Source organism: Oppia nitens, unplaced genomic scaffold (genome assembly GCF_028296485.1).
Source record: "Oppia nitens isolate AA-2021 unplaced genomic scaffold, nextdenovo-longstitch-racon4-pilon3 scaffold6_pilon_pilon_pilon, whole genome shotgun sequence".
Taxonomy (NCBI): domain Eukaryota; kingdom Metazoa; phylum Arthropoda; class Arachnida; order Sarcoptiformes; family Oppiidae; genus Oppia; species Oppia nitens.
The window spans coordinates 3,137,553-3,159,509 of NW_026533250.1; the positions used below are offsets into that span (position 1 = coordinate 3,137,553).

General features: G+C 25.0%; 3 protein-coding genes across 6 annotated transcripts; 1 reads left to right on the plus strand and 2 right to left on the minus strand.

Moving 5' to 3' along the window:
• Positions 1-915: 915 nt before the first annotated feature.
• LOC128962102 (uncharacterized) lies at positions 916-4,380 on the minus strand. The gene is made up of 5 exons (XM_054308441.1): positions 4,325-4,380; positions 3,760-4,160; positions 1,770-2,581; positions 1,543-1,712; positions 916-1,471 (listed from the first exon to the last, which is right to left on the minus strand). Exons 2-5 carry the CDS (start codon positions 4,086-4,088, stop codon positions 1,046-1,048), a joined length of 1,737 nt encoding a protein of 578 aa, XP_054164416.1. The 5' UTR covers positions 4,089-4,160; positions 4,325-4,380; the 3' UTR covers positions 916-1,045.
• A 2,362-nt stretch (positions 4,381-6,742) lies between these two features.
• LOC128962113 (bifunctional arginine demethylase and lysyl-hydroxylase JMJD6-like) lies at positions 6,743-11,613 on the minus strand (the record flags this gene model as incomplete). The annotated part of the gene is made up of 5 exons (XM_054308454.1): positions 6,743-6,828; positions 7,599-7,728; positions 8,540-8,675; positions 10,115-10,360; positions 11,396-11,613. Coding segments are annotated over 5 exons (816 nt in total), but the record flags the coding sequence as incomplete, so codon positions are not given.
• On the plus strand, positions 10,336-21,682 carry LOC128962095 (CD109 antigen-like). 4 transcript variants are annotated; one of them, XM_054308430.1, is made up of 12 exons: positions 10,336-10,350; positions 11,121-11,159; positions 14,225-14,476; positions 14,583-15,018; positions 15,091-16,552; positions 18,373-18,444; positions 18,602-18,752; positions 18,936-19,637; positions 19,703-20,836; positions 20,902-21,064; positions 21,132-21,275; positions 21,359-21,682. In XM_054308430.1, the coding sequence occupies exons 3-12, from the start codon at positions 14,400-14,402 to the stop codon at positions 21,557-21,559; spliced, it is 4,542 nt and encodes a 1,513-aa protein (XP_054164405.1). In that variant the 5' UTR covers positions 10,336-10,350; positions 11,121-11,159; positions 14,225-14,399; the 3' UTR covers positions 21,560-21,682. The 4 variants fall into 4 exon arrangements, with proteins under 4 accessions (XP_054164405.1, XP_054164404.1, XP_054164406.1 ...); XM_054308429.1 differs by lacking the exon at positions 10,336-10,350 and having other exon boundaries at positions 10,934-11,159; XM_054308431.1 differs by lacking the exons at positions 10,336-10,350; positions 11,121-11,159; positions 18,373-18,444; positions 18,602-18,752 and adding an exon at positions 17,223-17,409 and having other exon boundaries at positions 14,057-14,476.
• The last annotated feature ends 275 nt before the right edge of the window (positions 21,683-21,957 follow it).

The following is a 21,957-nucleotide window of genomic DNA, read 5'->3' on the forward strand; positions in this document are numbered from 1 at the left end:
TAAAAAAGATGAATCGTTAGCTATGATGAACTCATTTTCCAACTGGTTTTTTGGGACTAGTGGTGTAAAATAATTTCTTGGTTTATATAAGATCAAAACGTGACCACAAAAAAATTAGCAGACAAAACAGGACGGGATGGGATTAGACCGGTTATATTTTTTAACGGGACAAGATTTTTAAACAATTGTTATTATTCAAACACTATTTTGAACACATTTAATCGTAATTTAAGGAAATATTTCTAAAAAGTTATTTATATGTGCCTTGTATTAAATATTAAACTATTAAATGACAATTACTGTATTATTTTTTAATTTATTTGTAGTCAAATCAATTTATTAACACTAAGTTTGATAAAAATTTTAATATGAATAATATATTATTTGTGACTAAATTTTTATAAAATTCATAATTGGGTAGATTTTCAAATTACTAGTAATAAAAAATTAATTTAAAACTTTTTTTACTAACTAGAACTAGTATTTCATATATAATATTATATTATAAATCACTAAAATTAATATAAACCAAAATATGTTGTGACAACAGATTAATAATTAATAGCCTTTTATTTTATATTTAGATTAATTTAATAATATTTGACTATTAGTTAGTTTTATTTATTTATTGTTGCTATATATTAAAAAATAAAATTTGCATTTAATGGCATTTCTCCTCAAAATTTATATTTTAAATAATTTATTTTTTTAAATGAAAAACAAAACTTGTTGTTTGAATGTAGTGACTTAATGGCAACTTTAATAATAATTATATATTTATAATAATAATAATATTTATAATAATAATAATATTTGTAATAATAATTTTTTATATAATTTAATAACAAAACATTTGAGCAAAAAAAAAACACACAAATATAGTATAATTTAAATAAAGAGGAATATAATGCTCTTATAAATAACCAAATTGTTGTTTGTTATCAAATTTAAAAACCAAATGAAATGAGTATTTGAAATCTGATATTAAATAATGACATTTAGAAATGAATTTTCTTCTTTAGTGATGTCTATTCTTAAATGATGTCTATTTAGGCGCAAACTGAGGATTATTATAGTCGACAAAGACTCGAACCACTTCTCCTGAATATCGTCTCTGATGTGGCATAAAGTAAAAGTCTGGTTGAAGTTGTGGTGATAATGAGGGCTGATTGTAGTGACGATTATATATTTCTTTGCGGTCGTGAGTGGCATAAGCGCTCGGATAGTCATTAGGTCGGTGCGTACGAGACGGTTGTCTCTCTAGTGTTGCACTCATATATTTATGTGGCATTTTTTCGGCATTATTTTTATAATATTGTTTTTTACCATTGATTGTGTCATTTCTAGCACTGGTATTCAATGGTGCATCATTTTCATCAGATGCACCATAATTATCATAACCACTGTAACCATTACGAGCACTCATAGCTGCATAATCTTTCCATTGGGAATCCGGTGCTGTTTTCTGTTCCTATTTTTTTTAAACAATTAATTATTGAATAATGATTTCGACAATAATAACAATAAATTAAAATAAATTACATTTTTATTTTTCTCTTTACGAGCTCTACTATCCCTCCATAACATACAACAGGCTTGAATTATAACCAATACTATTAAAGCTGCGATACCAACAAATATGATAAACCATTTGAGTTGATCCTCATTAAATAAATTGAGTCCAAACAAGTCTTTTATGAAATTGCTTTCAACTAAAATATAAAAAAATTGAAATAAATTACAAATATATATATTTTTGAAGACTATACCTTCTTTTTTGTTATCTATTATCAAATAATTTGGATTAACTTTTAATTCGCCTAACAATTCATCGCTTAAAATACTATTTAATACATTTGTTAGTAAAACAGTTGTTTCTAAGTTTTGGTTGTTGTCATCACTTTGTTGAACATCCAATTCAAAGGTCGCCACCATATCGTTAGAGTCGGCCTCCAAATCAATGAGTTGTTTGACATTTAATTTACTCAACTCTCGAGGCTTTTTGGTTTGCATTTCATTTTGTAAGTGTTGCTGAATATTGGCAGACATTGTCTTATATGTCTCTGAATTTTTATTATTCATACTTTGTGTCCAAATTTCCGGTAATTTTATTGTTATTCTATAAGTTTTGTTGTTTTCTTTATCTTTAATGATTTCATTTGATGGTTGTGTTGACTTTATTTCAGGTGTTGTTTTAGGAACAGATTCATTGTTTACAACATTGACATTGTGGTCGGTGTCCTGTTTGGCCACTGGATTGGCAGTAGTTGTTGTAGTTGTCGGTGCTCTACAACTTTTTATACATATCCTTCTGTCTGATATTAAAGGAGTTGTTTCGTGTTTTCTGATTCTTTTATTAACGGCATTAAAAACCCCTCCCATCACTGGGAACACCAGATAAGGACAGTTGGTATCAGAAAACTGGAAGTCTCTATTGTCTCCAGTAAGTCTTTTCCTGAAGAATCTAAGTGTTGTGATCCCATTCTCACGCCAGGCCGACATATTGTACAGGTTTTGTGACTGATCTAATGGAGGCGCTTCATAGGCCCGAAGCCAACTGTCCATTAGAAAGAATCTTCCACTAAAAACATCAATAATATAATAAATTGTTTTTTAAATTAAATTTCTTATGAACTATTTTACTTAATAATAAAAATTAACATTTAATTCATTTTCTTGCTGTCATTAATTCAAGTATATATATAATATTAAAGAAATAATAGTAAGTTATAATCTAACAAATAATTTATATTATAAATTTTATACAATATTATTTAATATAGAAAATTATTAGATATCACATGTTATTTGGCATTTATAATAATTAATTTATAAATAAGAATATCAAATTTGAAAAGTATATGAAACTAAAATTTTTAAGTTTAAAATTAGGGCAATAGTTATGTTTTTAATGACACCAAAACTCAATTCATGTAAATTCGTGTCTTGACTTTGATTAACATTTAAAAATATTATTATTTATAGCACACCATAAATATTAGATTAGATATTTAGTGTATTGATCTAAAATTATAATCATAATTAATAATACTTACAATACAGTGACTTTCAAATTCAAAAAATAAAATTTTAGTTAATATAATCAAATGTAATCTATTGTTTTCTAAAAAATATTAAAATTAAATTTTTTAATAAATACATATCATTGAACTAAACTAGTAAATTGCTTATTGGAAAATAATCAATTGACATTAAAATATATAACTTATATATATATAAATGGCTATATGGTATAATTATATACAATATATATTTTCCTTTAATTGTGTTACTTCACCCAAATTTTATATTAACTTTATTAAAAATTCAATGCAAACTATTGATTTGTAAATTTCTGAGTTCACTATTAAAACTATAGTAATTGTGATAAACTTTATATTCATTTTAATATTTATTAAAAAAAACAATTTTATCTAAACTTTTTCCTTTTAGTTTTTCATTGAATAGAGTGTTGACTTAGTTTTTATAATTTTCAAATCACAAAGAGGATCATTATGTAACCAAAACTTTACAAATATTTCAATAATTATGTTAACACTTTAAAAGTGTAACTATTCTTTAATAACAATACATATAACCATAATTATGAGTTATTTAACATCTTATCTATTATTCATTAATGATCTCAAATTGTTTAATAATATAATGTAAAAGCATTTTTAATTGCATTTAAAATAATAGTCTAGAAAATAATAAAATAATGTTAAAAGTCTAAAAATAAATTGATAGAAATCAAACCTCTCTTCAACTAATCCGAGTACAGCATCGGTGTCAGGCATAGCCTGGTTATCCGAAAACCCAATACCCGTCCATTTATTCCTATTTTTGGTGCTAATGGTGAACATGATCTCATCGTTGTCATCCAAGTACTCCCAACTTGCTTTGTAATCACAGTTAAATGTATTGCAATTGTATGGGAACTTCCACTCGCCCTTACATAACGACTCTGTATCATACAGTGTGTCGGAGTTGGTCTCCAAATCGATTGTCGAGTCGGAGATGACTGGATGTGATGCGATGGTCAGCACAAGCAATGCCACCACTGGTAAAGCCATCACTTTTGTCATATTCAAAAAACATCAACACTTCATCACACAATTATTTATTCATTATTATTGTCGTTGTATTAAATATTTGGCCTTAAAATAGAAAATTAAAGCAAAACAAGGTTTAAACCAAATTTGATTTTTAATAGCAAATCAATAGTTATGAAAAAACTGTAAAACTGATCGCCATTATTACAAACTAATAATTATTTACTATTACAGATATATAAATATTCGGCAATTTTATTAATACTTACAATATGTTTGTTTGATACAAACTCTTTAATTGAATTCATTAATTATTTTAAGTTATTATTATTATTAAAATTAATAAACAAAATTAAAGTTAAAAACAATTATTAAATAATATAATAATCCATGTCTGGTTTATATGTATTTGAGATGTATATTATAATAAAAATATATTATATTAAAAGTCAGTCTATCATTACGTATTGCATTCCTATATAACGAGGACACTGTACTACCTGTGCTTCAACTGCCAGTGTCTTAACTGCCCCTCTGTTTGCAACTCAATAGAAAAGCCTTAAGGGCTTTACGTTTTCCATTTCGACAAAACCTGTTTTCACCGTTACTTAAGCCATAGTTAATCGAAAAAACATTACATATATCTACCAAACATAGCATACCTGAGCGCTCCACAGGTTGTCTCTCCCTTTACGCTACAACTGAGATATTCCATAATATACTAAACAACACTTTTTTTGTTTTAAGTATTGTGTAATACTATTATCATTATTTATATTAGTATTGTGTTAGACTTTTTTTTATGAATGAAGCTTTTGATTTCCGATTTATTTAATTTGTCGACTTTTTTGTGTCAAAATTTTTTTCATTTTCTTCAAAATTGTTATTATTTTTTAAAAAATATTTTGAATTCACATTTAATACACACCTTTTCCGTAATTATTATTAATACCAATTATCCATTTTGTCTCATCATTTATAAGTAACTTAATCTCAAAAGACTTATTTAAAGTGCAAATATTTAGCTATATATAAGAATCTAGTCTTTCCTGTATTTTGGCATTTTTTGATAGAAAAATCGAGTTTTATAAATAAATATCATTAAATAACTCGAATAAAAAAATCTGAAAAACAAGAAAATTGTAAAAACTAAATGAATAATCCTTAAATAAAACAGACTGTGATTTTTAAATTATAATTTGTTTGCATTTTTAATATAAACATAATAATTCAAATAAATTAGTCTTAATATATAATTACGTTTAGTTTATTAATAATACATTAATATTACATTATGTCATATTTCTAATAAATATTAAACATTAACTATGATTATACTATCTCAACAACAATTTATAAATCATTAAAAATTATATTGATTTAAATGCATATTCAAACTAAAATACATATAAAGATTACTTTAAGTTGTTATTACATATATTGTATTGTATTAATTTTTTTAAAAACTTTTTATCTTCTTTTAAATATTTATTTGATGTTATATTTAACTAATTTCCTTGATATAGTACTTGAAAAAAACAAATTAAATAAATTATGTATTTTATATTTTGATTATTAAAATAATAGTTTTAAAAATTTCAAGAAAAAAGTTTATTTGTAACTCACTTTTAAAGTGTAGTTATTAACGAAGTGAAGTGAATTGGGTGTGAATTTATAGCAAATGAAAACAATGTTATATAAATTAAGAAAAAGTGGCTAAAAATAAAAATTTTTGTACTAAATTTTATTATATTATTCATGTTTAGGGTTAAAAAATTTTATAATTGTGTTTATATATGTATTTGTAAATCTATTTTCTATAGAAAAATAAATAAATTGTTTGCAAATAATCTATTCTGTGCTAAAAATAAACTTAAGGCACACATCGTTTGCAATTAAAACACCAAAACATTAATATCCATATAAAGACAAACAAACAAAGTTAATAAAACCACACTTACAGTACGTTTATATATTGCCAATAATCTAAATGATAAAAATTTAATTAACTTTTGTTGTATTTAAATTGCTTAATATTATAATACAGTACAAACAAATTTTTACGTATGCTATAAATAAAACATTTTTCGTTTATTTTATTTTAAAAATATAGTTGAAGTAAGTAATACTCAAAACATATATTTATTAAATAAGAATTTATTTGTAAAATTATTATTCTTATACATAACAATACATAAATTTATAATAATAATAATAATACAGTAATATATAAATTTATATATTGTAGTGTAGTGTCTGTGCTATTTAATAAACAGCTACATAAACATTGTTGAACCGGGAAATCAAATATTAAAACCGATTATAAATGCTTTAGGAATTTCAATTGATAGTATTAACGGGGTATACAATAATATACATATTTGTATTTATTATTGTGTATAAAGTTGTTGTGAAATAAATAGTTATTATTTTACTATAAAATATTTTTAATATATGGTATTTCAGTTTATTATATTACTATTCATCTTTAATTATAAACAAATATACAGTAATTGTAAGTACAGTACATATTATAGTTGTTTTTTATTTTTATATTTCTAAAATTATAAATATATTATTCAAATATTTAAGTATATAATATTTTCAAAAGTATTTTTTTTAATTTTAAATTATGCTTTTAATGTATAGATATAAATCATATTATATGATATTATTATATTTATTTATTAGTCAAATTCAGATCCAATAGTAATACTGATGTCTTGACCTACAATTAATGTTTGATGATACCATTGATTTGTATCTAAAACAACTATAAAATGATATAAATAATTATTTTCATTTACATACTGTACTATTATTATACTAAATTTATTGTTATAAAAAAAATTTAATAAGTTGTATTATATTATATTCACGTTTTCTATTACTTTGTAAAATGTTTACTATAACTATTATTGCATCAATATTTTAAAAAATACAATTTAAGTATAAATAATATTAACATATTTTCATTTTTATGAAATAAAAAATATACTTAATCTTACTGTTGCCTACTGTTCAAAGTATGTAAATATTAATATATAATAAGTATTTTAATTATATTTGTATTCTTTGTAATAAAACTATTACTAATAATATTATTATTAATAAATAGGTCTTTCCTATGAAAAATCCAACGTTAAGTTTCAAAAGTTATCTTATAAATATTTTATATTAAATTTATAATGTAATCTAAAATATATTATTACATTATATATGAGAAATAATTTGATTCTTAATGTATTTGTTGACATCATTTTTTAGATAAAATTTAATACTATTTTATATTGTATTATACAGCTCTCTCTCTCTCTCTCTCTCTCTCTCTCTCTCTCTCTCTCTCTCTCTCTCTCTCTCTCTGTAGTTTATAATACTGCACTGTTTATCTATTGTATACTATTTAAACAATTTATTCAAACAGATAAATTTTAAAATGTCTCATAATGAGTATAATAATACATATACTGTATTTATTTATCCTTATTTTAAAAATACATTTATGAATTACAATTACAAACAAAGATTAGATTTAAAAATTACTGATTTCTCCTGAATTAACGATTACTTCAAGTACTTGACATATAGTATAACATTCAGGCGGTGGTTCCAGAATCCACTTCTTGGACCCCCTGACCTGAGACTGCCAGGAGGGGTGACCCACGTGGTCTATCTATTAGTTTTAATTTATTTTGTCAAATTTATAAATATTTCCCAATTTAAATATCTATTTTTAAGTTATAAATATATATATATATATTTACAATGTAAGTAAATATAAATTTAATAAATAGGAATTAGTTTATAATATTTAACAATATATTATCATAATTAAATCGAAATTTAGTCTAAAAAATAATTGTTAAAAATGATGATTAATAGAAATAAAATGATGATTATTTACAGTAAAATAATACTTTATGCTTATTAATTTATTAGTTATTTTTTAGTGGTTATAATCATTTTTATTAATTTACATTATTAAAATGCATAATAATACTATAAATATAATTATAATTTTGCAATAACCAAGCTATTTTATAATTATTTTTAATAATACTATAAATTCTATTCTAACAAGGATAAACTAAGATATATAAATATTTATAATTTAAATATATTTTATTTAACACTATATAAATATATTTTATAACTTAAGTTTTATATAATATAATAAATGATTGATTGACAAAAAAAACATTTTTTGATGAAATTAATTGATTCCATTGATTACCAAAAATGATTTCCTTTTTAAAAAATCCTTGAAACTCATCGACAATACTATAATATATTCTCAGAAATTGTTATTTAATGCATTCAATAATAGAAACCACAAAATATTTTTTTTAGTTAAAAACAAATAATAAATATTCAAATAACAATTTTTTATAATATATAATATAATAATGTAATATATTGTATAATATTATTTAGGATTTAAAATAATATAGTATTTTGATATTGATGTATAATCTGATACATACATGCATGTGTGCCCCATAATTAGGACTTCCCATGAATATCCAATCCATTTTAGTGCCCTCAGAGTCTTGTGGCATAAAATAAGGTCTCCGATAGTGTTGTCTCAATATATTAGATACCAATGGATCGCAATTACTCCTAAAGCATAATAAGATTGATTTACAATTAAGTTTCTATTAATTATTCAATAGTTAAATTAATTTATACTATAATATTATTTGTCAATATGTAAAAAATATATTTTTAAAATTAAATTTTTTTGATTTAATTTACATATAATTTAAATTTCATTAAATATTAAGTCAAATATATAGTATATAAAAATGTTAGCATTTTGTTAAAAAATAGTAATTAATTTTAAATACAGTTTATTAAACTTAAATATTATTAAAAAATATATTATAAGTGTTAGAGTAATTAAATCTATTGCCACCTGTGATATCCACAGTAGTTACCCTTTCATGAATCAAAACTTACAATTACAGTATTAATATTAAGTAATATTAAATTTACACTTTAAAGCAATTATTTAAAAAAAAACTATTATTAATTTATTAACATAATTATTAAAAATGTCGGATTAATTTTTAAAAAGAAATTCATTAAAACTATTTTTAAGTAACTTTTTTCATGAATACTTAAATGTTTTTCATCATTATCTTAAAATTAGATTAATTAAGATATTATATTATTATTTTATAACTTTTTGTATTTTATGGTAACAATATATTAATTATATATAATTTTAACTTTTCATTTTCTATTACAAGTTAGTTTTAAACATTGTTTTTTTCATTATTTTTTCGTAATTTTATAATTCATAATTATATAAATTATAATAAAACAATAAAAACTAATTATCTAACCATGAATTTCAAGTTTTGACATCCTTTTTAAATCATTGCTTCAATAATTAGTAAACTCTGGAATTTTTAATACTATTTTTTAAATTATTAATTTTAAAAATAACTGTTAATTAACATCCGTAATTAATGTTGATTATAAATTTTAGTAATTGTAAATTAGTATTAGTGTCACTAAATTATTTAAATTATATGCGCAAAAGTATCTCTTATTAAACATGGATAAAGTTTATAATTTTTATTTTATAGATTTAACAATAATTATTTTTACCTATTATTATAATTTATAATATATCTATTGATTCACTCGTTATCGCGGTTTTTCAGATTTGCTAAACAAACAAAGCTATTCAAAAAAATCATGTTTTCTAATAAATTAATACTTTGTTTTTGCTAACCAACACTTTGTGATCACAGCAACAAAAAAGTGATTCAAAATACACTGGAATTATAGATTGTAAGTTATTAAGCATATTATAAGCGGAAATTTATATTTGTATTAAATGAAAATAAAATAAATATAAACCATATTTATACTAGCAGTGTATTATACTGTATTGTACTGTATTTATAAACTTAATTGTGCATATACTATACAAATTAATAAATAATGTATATGTATATGAAAATAATAGCTTTAAGGTTAATAATGATTATGAGACATGTAGTTTATATAAATACGGTAGATGCTAAATATATATAGTTTGGTCTAACCATCCAATATACCAGGGTTCAGTGCCTGTTAATAACTGTGCCCTTTCAGTTCCCATATTAAGCACTTGTCTTAAACTTGTAAAATTAGTTTTATAGGGAAAAAATTGACAGTTTCTTTCATAGTTATCAAGTGCTGGACTGTCATCCGGATATATCTCTTTAAAATATTCAAACGAAAATATATGAGTTGCCGTCCAATTAGTCATTGCGTCCATTATTACGACCGGTACTCCACTGTAAGCATATCTAGAAATTACAATAAATACTATTAAATAGTTGATTATATATATTTTTAATCAATTGTTAATTGTTTATTAAATTATCAATCATAATAAAATTAATTATATTTATAGCATACGTGCTATTTTTTGAAAAAAACTTATTAATTAAATATTTATATAAAAATAACTTCAAAAATTTATGGATATTAAAATTTATTTAAGTAAACAAACAAATTGTCAGAATAATAAATTTTTAATAAAAATATTTTATTAGCAAATAAAAGTTGTATCACTGCTTTAAATTATGTTTTAACATATAAAAAACCTAAAAATTATTTAAGTTATTTAAATAATTAAATTAAAATATCATAAATAATACCAATTTTTCATATTTTATTTATTACAATTATAACCATTAAAACTATGATATTATAATATATTAAAAATAATTTATCAAACATATGATATTTACATTTGATTGCAATAATATATAGTAATGTTTAAAATTGGTTTTTAAATAATTAAAGATTAAACGCTAAGCGCAAGCGTTGCATATATTTGACAAAATAACATGTTTTTAGTGGTTTTAAATAAATATTGAATAGTGTTGTCATTTCAAAGTGTAATTAATTTCAATTGCTTTTAACTTATGTATTAGCAATACTTACTTTAGTTATATGTGTCAGTATGTAAATACTGTCTGCCAACTGACCAATTGATTATAATGTTTATATAAAATGAGTGGTAAATTAATTTTTTAAATGTATAATTTATTTTTATTATAGATTTCATAAAAATATTCTTTGATTTATTGGACATAAATTGTAAGTATTTAAACTTTTTTTATATTATAGTTTAAATGTGTTATTTAAATTAGCTAAAATAATTTTATAGATAACAATTCAATTAAAAAAACATTAATTGCATTAATAAATAAAAAAATATTTGTTTAAATGTAAGTTTAGTATTTTTTAATAAATAATAATTATATCATAAATTTATAAAATTATTATTTATTTATAACACAAATCTAATTAAAAAGTTATGCAAAAAAGATTACCTTTCAGTAAATTCTTGTTGAGTTATATTAAAAACTTTTGATATATTCTTAAGATTAGCGCAAATATTGCAATCAAATTGAGGCATAAATGCATTTTGTAGTCCACCCGGCATTGCAATCGTACAGTAGATACTCTTTGGGTCTGATATACTGTATAACCAAAACCATAATTTGGTAAATGTCTGGACTGTATAAATATTAGATAAATATGTTATAATAAATATAACAACTAATATTAATTTATAATTTATTTTATTAATAAATTTATTTTTATAATTTTGTCGATTTATATCATTATTTGGCGAAAAATTTATTATATTTTGTATCGAATCTAAATTAAGAATATCATTTGAATCTATATTTAATGAATCAATTGAATCAAAAATTTCTTGAAATTCACTTTTAATAACACTTTGTTTTTTATGTTTTTTATTTTTCAACATTTTTATTGAGTGATTTCTCACTTGATTGATAATACTAGTTTTTATATAAAATTATTGGAGACAACCTTTATTTAAGCATGCTCATTTTCAAAAGTAAACAATATTTTGTCTATGATATAGCAGTTTGAGACCCATTTGATTAGTATATGATATTTACATTCGGCTATTATTATAAGTTAAATATATTTATCACAAAACACCAGACCTGTGCAATGCCTTTATATATTATACTATAATATATACCACTATATAGTATATTAACTTAATATTATTATTCTTATAATATTATTATATAGTGTTGTTTTATTTTATTTAAAAAAGTAAGAAATCACTGAGAAATCTGGTTTATTATTATATATATTATATATACTGTTTATTTAAGTGTTGTGCAATGAATTTACACTAATATTATTTTATATAGTATTATGCATTATATTATAAACCCTATTGTTATAAATATTTACAATTTAAAAGCATGACTTCAATATAATGTATAATAATATATTGAATAAACACTATAATCATAATTTAAATTGTTATAATCGCTTTAATTTATTGTTACCTATATTTTCAATATATATAATTTTAAATAAATAAACTGAACAATAAATTTTAATTTCTTTTTCTAATATTATTTTATATTTTAGAGTTTACTGTTTTATTATTACATAATTTGTATAATACATAAAATTATAACAGCTTATTATCATATTTAGTTACATTTTGCTTAATTAATTAGTATCGTTTTTTATTTGAAACACACTGATATAAACTAAAACATTTTTTAAAATTACCGTTTAATTAAACTTTGAAATTTATTTCATGAGATGTTAATGAAAATATAAATATATTTGTTAGTGACACGGATGCGATCTATTTATTTATGATATTTATTTGTTAGCCTCCAAACATTTTTTCAATACACAAGTTCTCATTTATACATCTAATATGTTATATACAGTATATTTGGCACAAATAAATGCTGAATTGAGAGTCGGGAGAGCAGATAATAGGGACGGTTTGGGATAAAAACTTATTTAAATTTAAATTATTTTTATTATTATTATTTGCTTTTGTGTCGTTCATAACAATTCAATTAAATGTCTGTCTGTTTGAAGTCATGTCTCATATTTTACTTTATCTCTTCTCATGTTCTCAATATACTGTATATAATATATATAAATATAAATAAAATATCATTTAAAACCTAATATCAAGAATGTGTTGAGAAAACAATATACCGTTAAATTCTGTAAAATTGAGTGTAATTTTATTGTTTTTCAAAAAAAAAATTATTTTTACTCTATTATATAACTCTTTTGGTTTCACAACTTTAACAATTTTCATTATTGTTTTACTAGAAAAAATAGATAGGTTTGTTGAGAAAGGAAATATTTTTACAAAATTAATAATACAATTGAATGTTAAAAGTAATATTTTATTTTAATTAAAAACTTTATCAATTACATAAAATTTGATAATTTTTTCTATGTTTGATTGATTTGGAAGATTTTTATTTTTTAAATATAAATTAGAGTCAACTTTTGATATTAATTTCATAACATAAATATTTGTCTAACATTTACTTTAGTTTATTTAAAATAATTTAATTATAATAATTATAATATTGTATAAAATTGTTATTTTTCAAATTAAATTATATAAATAGAAATAAATAAATTAGGCGTTAGTTGATTGTTAAGTTGAAAGTCATTCAAACTAAAAGGTCAGAAAATATTGAATGTATTGTATGTTGAAATAGTTATGTATTTTTTTATTGAATTAGCAATTTGTTAATATGAAATGAAAATTTGATAATTACTTGATATCGACAAATACAGTATATAAGTAGTGTAGGCATCACCACAACTGGTTATTTGAGTGGTATTTAACACTTTAAATCTTAAAAATAATATTTTAAATTTAATATTTTTCAAAATATATATTTTTCACTCTACTATAGTATTTAGCTTAGAATTTAACTATTCATGCAATGAATGGTATGCTTAATATACAACTCCCACCAAAAAATAATAATAAACTTCTATATAAGTCTCAAACCTTGAAAGTGATTTCATAGCAAAGCGTAGGTAAAGACCCAAACGCCAGTGTCTATGAAACACATATAGTATTATATATATATATTATATATATATATATATATATAGTTGTCAAACAACTCTTGAGGTATAATACTCTTGAGTAATATTTTTTGAGATCAAGTCATACATATAACAGAATATATCAGTAAACACATAGATTTCCTGTTCAATGGATCGCCAGCTCTCTGCCACACAAACAAAATAAAATGAATGATAACTATTGATAATAATAATAATAAACAAATCAATGATAAAAAATTATGAGTTATATTTGTGTTTTACAGAAAATTGATAGTTTTGTTACAACAATTTGTTCAACAACTTTAAATATACCGGGAAGCGATTTAAACAGTGAAAAAAAATTTGCCTATCATTTTGATAGTCAACTAAATTTTATGTAAAGTGAAAAAACTTATGTAAAAACATATTTTATATGTGAAAAATATATATTATGTGATTATGTTTTGCAAACATTTAAAGCACTTTTCGCTAATTTTTGTCAAACTTTTGATATTTGCATTCATCACAAGTCATGTGTAAGTAATTTGTAATTTACTTTTTATTTTAATGATATTTTTTATATCTATTTTCACATTAAATGTGTGTTATATAAATATGTATAAAAAATTATTAATATTTTAGCAGTGAGGCGGCCACCTCAACCTATACAGTTGTAGCGCCAATTAAATTGAGGCCAAATGCCGATTATCACGTAAGTGTGTCAATCTATGACTCGCCCGCACCGGTCGAAGTGGACGTTACTGTGAGCGGTCCATCTGAAGGCGGTCTATTCAATAGCGCCAGTAAGACTGTTGTTGTCAATCCATCGGAAACACGTATATTAAATCTGGAAATCGGCGAGTGGTCTAAAGGCAACTATAAATTAATTGTCACCGGAAGGGGTGGTTTCCAGTTCAAGAATGAAACAAATCTCGAATACCAACAGAAAAGTATATCGGTTTTTATCCAAACAGATAAGGCTATCTATAAACCGGGACAATTGGTCCAATTCAGAGCTGTTGTAGTTAATCCCTTATTGAGACCTACAGTCACCGGATCTATTGATATTTATATAAAGGTTTGATTATATCTAACAAAATATTTTAATATAATTAAAAACTTTTAAAATAATTATTGTTTTGATAAAAAGGATGCAAAAGGAAACCGAATTAAACAATGGGAGAGAGTGTTCACATCAAGAGGTGTTGTGTCTCAAGAGCTTCAACTGTCGGATCAGCCAATACTCGGTGATTGGAGTATATTTGTCGAAATATTTGGTCAAAAATTTGAAAAATCGTTTACTGTAGCAGAATATGTGTTACCAACATTTGATGTCGAGGTCTTACTGCCCCCATATGCTACTTATAATCGGTCCGATGTCGTGGCCACTGTTAAGGCTATCTATACGTATGGAAAACCAGTTAAAGGAGAAGTGACTTTAACAGTACAGCCAAGAGTCAGATATAATATTTTGTCTGTGAGACCATTAGAACAGTTCCAGACTAAGACAACCATCGATGGAAGTGTTGACATACCCGTCAATATTGTTAGAGATTTAAATCTAAAGACAGATTTCTTTGAGCGGGAAATAGAGTTTTTTGCACTCGTGGAGGAAGGTTTGACGGGAAGAAAATATAATAAGTCTAATACTGTCAAAATTCATGATAAAGAGGTTAAAGTGGAACTCATAAAGACATCCAAAACATTTAAACCGGGACTCAAATATACGGCATTTTTGAAAGTGGCCTTTCAGGATGACAAACCTGTTGATGAAAATGGTCCTCCACTTAGACTTAGATACGGCTTCTCATACAATGATGAAGAGTGGAACAACACATTATTATTAACTCCTGTTAATGGAATTATTAATCTTGAAATATATCCGCCAAAAAATAAGGATATCTTAGTTATGGGTCTCAGAGCTGAATATAGAGGACAAACATATTATTTTGAAAGCATAGAGAGCGCACAGTCGCCTTCAAATAATTTTATTCAAATTATTAAAGTTGACAAAAATGATGCCAAAGTTGGAGAAGAGATCAGATTTATGGTTAACTCTACTGAACCTCTTAATAGAATTGTTTATGAAGTTATGGGAAGAGGAGATATAGTATTAGCCCGAAGTATTGATGTACCCAACAGTCCTTTCTTTGAGTTCAGTTTAATGGCCACTCAAAGAATGGCACCAAATGCTCGTATAGTTTGCTATTATGTCCGCAAAGATAATCAAGAAGTGGTGGCCGACGCTCTAAACTTTGATGTCGACGGAGTGTTTCAAACCCAAGTGACAATTAATACAAATGTCAAACAAACAAAACCGGGTGCTATGGTTAATGTGAGGGTCGATACCAAACCTAATGCATACGTTGGTGTCCTCGGTATTGATCAGAGCGTATTGTTACTGAAATCGGGTAATGATATAACACAACAGGATGTGATCAATGAGTTGCAAACATATGACACGGGAAAGACATCTAACAGACATTTCGCGCGATGGTATCGTAACAAGCGGTCACTTTGGTGGCCGGGATCTTCAACTACAGGGGAGATATTCGACGACTCGGGTGTTGTCATACTATCCAATGGACTCGTCCACAGGACTCTACAATTACGTAAGTGTTATATTCTGTAATATTAATATTTTATTTATTATTTATCTATTTAACGTTTGGCACGTAATATAACATTTAATAATTTTTTAAAAATTAATTTATTTAATACACAATCATAACGTTAAAATGATTGACATAATATCAATTAATTTATTTTATAATAACATAAAAAATTAGTATATTTTTTAATGTTTCTAATGAAGTGAAACAAAATGATTAAAACTTTTAGATTCCTAGAATTTATGATTTAAAAAATAAAAAATTATAGTCAAATATTACTTATAATACTTATAATACTTATAATACTTATAATACTTATAATACTTATAATACTTATAATACTTATAATACTTATAATACTTATAATACTTATAATACTTATATACAAATATAGCAAAATTCTAAACATTTACCGGTAATGCAATGATTCCATATTTAGTACATATAGTATATACAGTAGTAGTTAATCGCTTATCTGTTTAGCGCATAATTAACCATAAATGTCACATTAGTTTTTTAAAAATAAATTATAGTTTAAAACAAGGTCTTTAATATGATATTTGTATAGAAACATAATATAAATACTGTAAAAATACTAAAGTAAAATTTATCATTACTCATTAATTATAAAACAAATTATAACTTAACTTTACTAATAAAAAAATGATAGTTTGGTATAGAAGAAAAAGTATGCCATTATCAATGCCATTATCCGATGAAATTGATTCAAACAGAGATAGGTTTGTATCACAAATGAGTTCTTCGGATAATGATTTAATGGCCAAGTCTTCAGATATTAAAATTAATTTACGGAAACATTTTCCCGAAACATGGCTTTGGAATAACACTATTGTCGGGTAATTGGCTTTTGCTATACTCTATAATGAATCGCATGTCTCACACAAAGCAGATTAAGTTTACATTAAACTAACTTTTATTTTATTTATTTATAAAATAATATTATTTTATAATTTATTGGTAAATGGGTTTTTTGATTGAATTGGCGTGACTTAAATTTCCTGTAGATTTTTGAAAATTATCTATTTTTTATATTTAATATATTCTGCATCTATACATTTACTTTCAATTACATATTAAATTAAGTTTGCATTAACATTTTATCAGTGAATTTTAATACCGGTATAAAATAATGCATTATATTAAAAGTTATATTCAATGATTATTTAAATGTTTTTTAGTCATTTAAATGAATCGATTTGTTTTATTATTTGTTTTTAACAAAAAAAAATTAATGATATTTTTTGTTTATTTATATATCTTTAAGTGATTCCAAATAAATTTTAAATCTTTAAGACACAAAAAAAATTATTAAAAAAAATATTTGCCCCAAATGTCTGCTTTGCTTATATATAGTACATTACCGAATGCATGAAGTGCTCGACACGGATACCGATGCCGGTGTTGTGGACGAGGCCTCAGTGCCAATGGTCGCCAAATTTGGCTTAAATGACTTATCGACAAATAACAAGCAAACTAATGAAATAAACAAAATTAGAAAACATTTTCCTGAAACTTGGTTATGGAATTCAACCATAACTGGGTATGCATTGCATTGTAATATATTAATAGCTTTCAACTGACACTTGCATTTGCTTTACATCTAACCGTAACAATACTTGTTTGACCTGCAATTCTCTGCAAAGCAGTTACTAAATATAATTAATATGAGATTTAATAATTAATTGATTAACAAATTATATAATCAATTAATCACTTAATACAATAATCTGAATGAAAGTCTAGTAACAAATAAACAAACAAAAAATAGAAAAATATTTTGAATGTTTAAAATAATTTAGGAAACGGAAAAAGATTGTTTTACGGAGCAAATAGAGAAGGAGTCATTGTTATGAATGCTCCCCGTCCTCAGGGTATGTCCTTTCATATCTTTTATGTGTGTTTTATATACACAAATATAGATATTGTGTTATAATTGTTTTTTTAAAAATTATCAAAATAAAAGACAGAGTTAACATATATATATATATGACAACAATATGCTATATATAAATATATATATGTTTATAGTGTCGACCACTGATAATATAAGACTCGATGACTTTATTCTTGAGGAAAGACTACAACCGCCAGACTTTCATTTGTATAAAAAGCCAAAAACTCGAATAGTTTTACGAAAAGAGTTTCCCGAAACATGGCTTTGGACTAATCAAACAGCCGGGTATTTAAAACAAAAATTAGTCGACTGTTTGCATAACAATTATTATTTCATAAGATTTGTTAACTGCTTTGTATAGAAATGCGATTTCTTTTGATTTTACTTTTTTGATCTTATTTTTTCTAAATATTGTTTCTTTTAAAATTTTTTTACTACTTATAAATTATAAAATATAAATAAATATAGTTCCGATGGAAGTGCTATAATCACGAGTGCAATCCCAGACACCATAACCTCTTGGTTTATAAGTGCCTTTGCAATGGATCACGTGACAGGTTTGGGTATTGCATCCAACAGTGCAAAGGTTACCGTTTTTCGACCGTTTTTCGTAAAGTTGTCTCTTCCTTATTCAATCATAAGAGGCGAATCCATAGCACTTCAGGCCATAGTTTTTAATTATTTTAATAAACCAATTGAAGCAGAAGTCGTAATGGATAATCGTAACGACGACTTTATCTTTACAAATGCTGCAAATGATATCAATTTTGCTGAACCTAACAGTCAGTTACAGCGCAAGAAATATGTATCGATTGGAGCCAATGATGGAGTGGCCGTCACTTTCTTGATAACACCAAAAAAGACCGGTTATATTGATATCAAAGTGACGGCTACGGCACCTAATGCTGGAGATTCCATATTAAGAAAATTGTTGGTCAAACCTGAAGGTCAAACACAATACTTTAATAAAGCAATTCTTGTGGAACTCAAAGATCCAAACAGATCTCCTCAAGAAGTCAAAAGAAATATATCGATTGCGATCCCAAACAATGCAGTTCCTGATTCTCAAAGAGTAAGTATCTCAGGAATTGGAGATATTTTAGGTCCGACTGTCAATAATTTAGACGATTTGCTTCGTATGCCATACGGTTGTGGCGAACAAAATATGCTGTAAGTTATTAGTAATAATTGATATTAAACTTATAATATTTATATATATTTTTGTATTATATCAGTAATTTTGTTCCCAATATTGTTGTATTGGATTACTTGAGTCGAGCCAATCGTTTGACTCCAGCCATCAAATCTAAAGCCATCTCTAATATAGAAAGCGGTTATCAAAGGGAACTGACTTACAGACGAGATGACGGTTCGTTCAGTGCATTTGGAAACAGTGACAGAAGTGGCAGCACGTGGTTGACTGCATTTGTCATCAAATCATTCATTCAGGCAAAACCTTTGGTAGATATCGACCAGAAAGTGATCGACAAATCAATCGAATGGTTATTAAATAGACAGAAATCTGACGGCAGTTTCAGTGAACCGGGAGAAGTACACTATAAGCCAATGCAAGGCGGAGGTAGCACTGGATCGGCTCAGTTGGCCGCTTATGTATTGATTGCTATACTTCAGGATAAAAATTCTAAAAGAGAAAGAAAGGTTGAAATATCAAAAACTGAGAGTTTTATATGGAATGAGATGACAACCTCACGAAATCCATACAATTTAGCGATCATTACTTATGCCTTACATTTAGCTGACAGTCCATACCGTGAAAGTGCATTCAATCGTTTGATAGGTTTCGCCAAAAAGAGTACAGACTATATGTGGTGGGAGGAGGACAGGGAGGAAGCAACAAATCAAACGGACAAACAATCGGCACATTTTTTCTATCCGAGATCTAATGATATTGAGATGACATCCTATGCATTGTTGACTTTAGTGGCCAGAAGTGACTTAGAAAATGCCGTTCCAGTGCTTCGTTGGCTTATTTCCAAACAAAACTCAAACGGCGGCTTCTCTTCAACTCAGGACACAGTTATCGGCATTCAAGCGTTGGGAGGATTAGCACAAAGGATATCAACGACAACCGTCTCATTGAATGTTGATTTCAATTATAAAGCCGACGACAGAAGGGACACAAAAAATATGCGAATCGATAGCAATAATGCCATTATTTTACAGCGCATTGAACTTCCCGTTTCAACCAAATATGTTGAGGTCGAAGCTACGGGATTTGGTGCGGCCATTGTTCAGATCTCATGGCAATACAATTTAGCCGTTTCTGCTGAACAACCAGCATTCTTCTTGAATCCAATTATCGATAAGACATCGACTGATAATTACCTGCAATTAAGTGTTTGCACTCAGTTAGTGATCAATCAAAATGATTGTTAAACTTTAATTAATACTGTATTAATATTTTGATAATTAGTTACAAAGAGGGAAACACTACTAATATGGCAGTCATGGAAGTGGAACTGCCCTCAGGATATGTAGCCGATGTTGAAGCTCTGCCAAGTATTACACGGGATAAGCATATCAAGAGAATAGACACATCCAATGGTGACACTAATGTCATCATCTATTTTGATAGAGTTAGTCATTTGAATTAACAATAAATTAACAATAAATTAATTAATAATTTTATATATTTTTTGTTAGATATCAAGAGATGAGATATGTTTGACAGTTCCGGCCCATAGAACACATAGAGTGGCCAACAATAAGCCGGTGCCGGTCACTGTCTATGACTATTATAACAGACAGGAAACATCTCGTATTTTATATGAGCCTAAACTCGTAACCGTTAGTATAATATCTTATTTAATTTAAATTAATTATAATATAATTATATTTTATATTTTTTAATATTTTTAATTTGTAAATAGTTTTGTGACTTATGTCGGACAACAAGTGATGAGCCGTCGTGTCAAAGATGTTCACAAACCGATGATATCGACAATAATGAGATAACGGACGGAGAAAGTGGCAAATATAGGTCATCGGCCACAACAATGACGAGTGGGTGGCTGTCGTTGTCGTTGTTGTTGTTAGTGATAGTTAACCCAATTAAGCACTACTTGTACTAAATCTGGTCAATAATGGCTTTTCTGTCAATATTGTAATCTATCATTGATTTTAATCATACATTTTTTAATCTCATTTAATTCATTGTATCATAATTTTGATAATTTTTAATAAATTATATTTATCTCTCAACTTATGAAATATAAAATTTATTTATTTGAATTGTTAGTATATATATATATATACTGTATATAATGTGGTATTTCTTAGGACTAATTTGGACTAATTTGTATTAATTTGGATAATTTTATTAAAAATTGATGAAAGTATTTATTTTTAGTCACAATTTAATGTCAAACTTATAGTTTTAATTCAAACGCAATACTTATATGTATTATATTACTGAACATTGAGTGAAATATATGGCAAATATGTGTCACTTTAGTAGTCATACAAACAA

What these genes read in the sequence shown, in the direction of transcription:
- LOC128962095 (XM_054308430.1), top strand. Translation starts at nt 14,400, where the DNA reads ATGTTTTGCAAACATTTAAAGCACTTTTCGCTAATTTTTGTCAAACTT. An exon ending in CCACAGGACTCTACAATTAC is followed by an intron (nt 16,553 to 18,372) that starts GTAAGTGTTATA and finishes AAAATAATTTAG; the next exon opens with GAAACGGAAAAAGATTGTTT. An exon ending in ATGAGCCTAAACTCGTAACC is followed by an intron (nt 21,276 to 21,358) that starts GTTAGTATAATA and finishes ATTTGTAAATAG; the next exon opens with TTTTGTGACTTATGTCGGAC.
- LOC128962102 (XM_054308441.1), bottom strand. Translation starts at nt 4,088, where the DNA reads ATGACAAAAGTGATGGCTTTACCAGTGGTGGCATTGCTTGTGCTGACC. An exon ending in CTCGGATTAGTTGAAGAGAG is followed by an intron (nt 2,582 to 3,759) that starts GTTTGATTTCTA and finishes TGATGTTTTTAG; the next exon opens with TGGAAGATTCTTTCTAATGG. An exon ending in AATAGATAACAAAAAAGAAG is followed by an intron (nt 1,713 to 1,769) that starts GTATAGTCTTCA and finishes TTTATATTTTAG; the next exon opens with TTGAAAGCAATTTCATAAAA.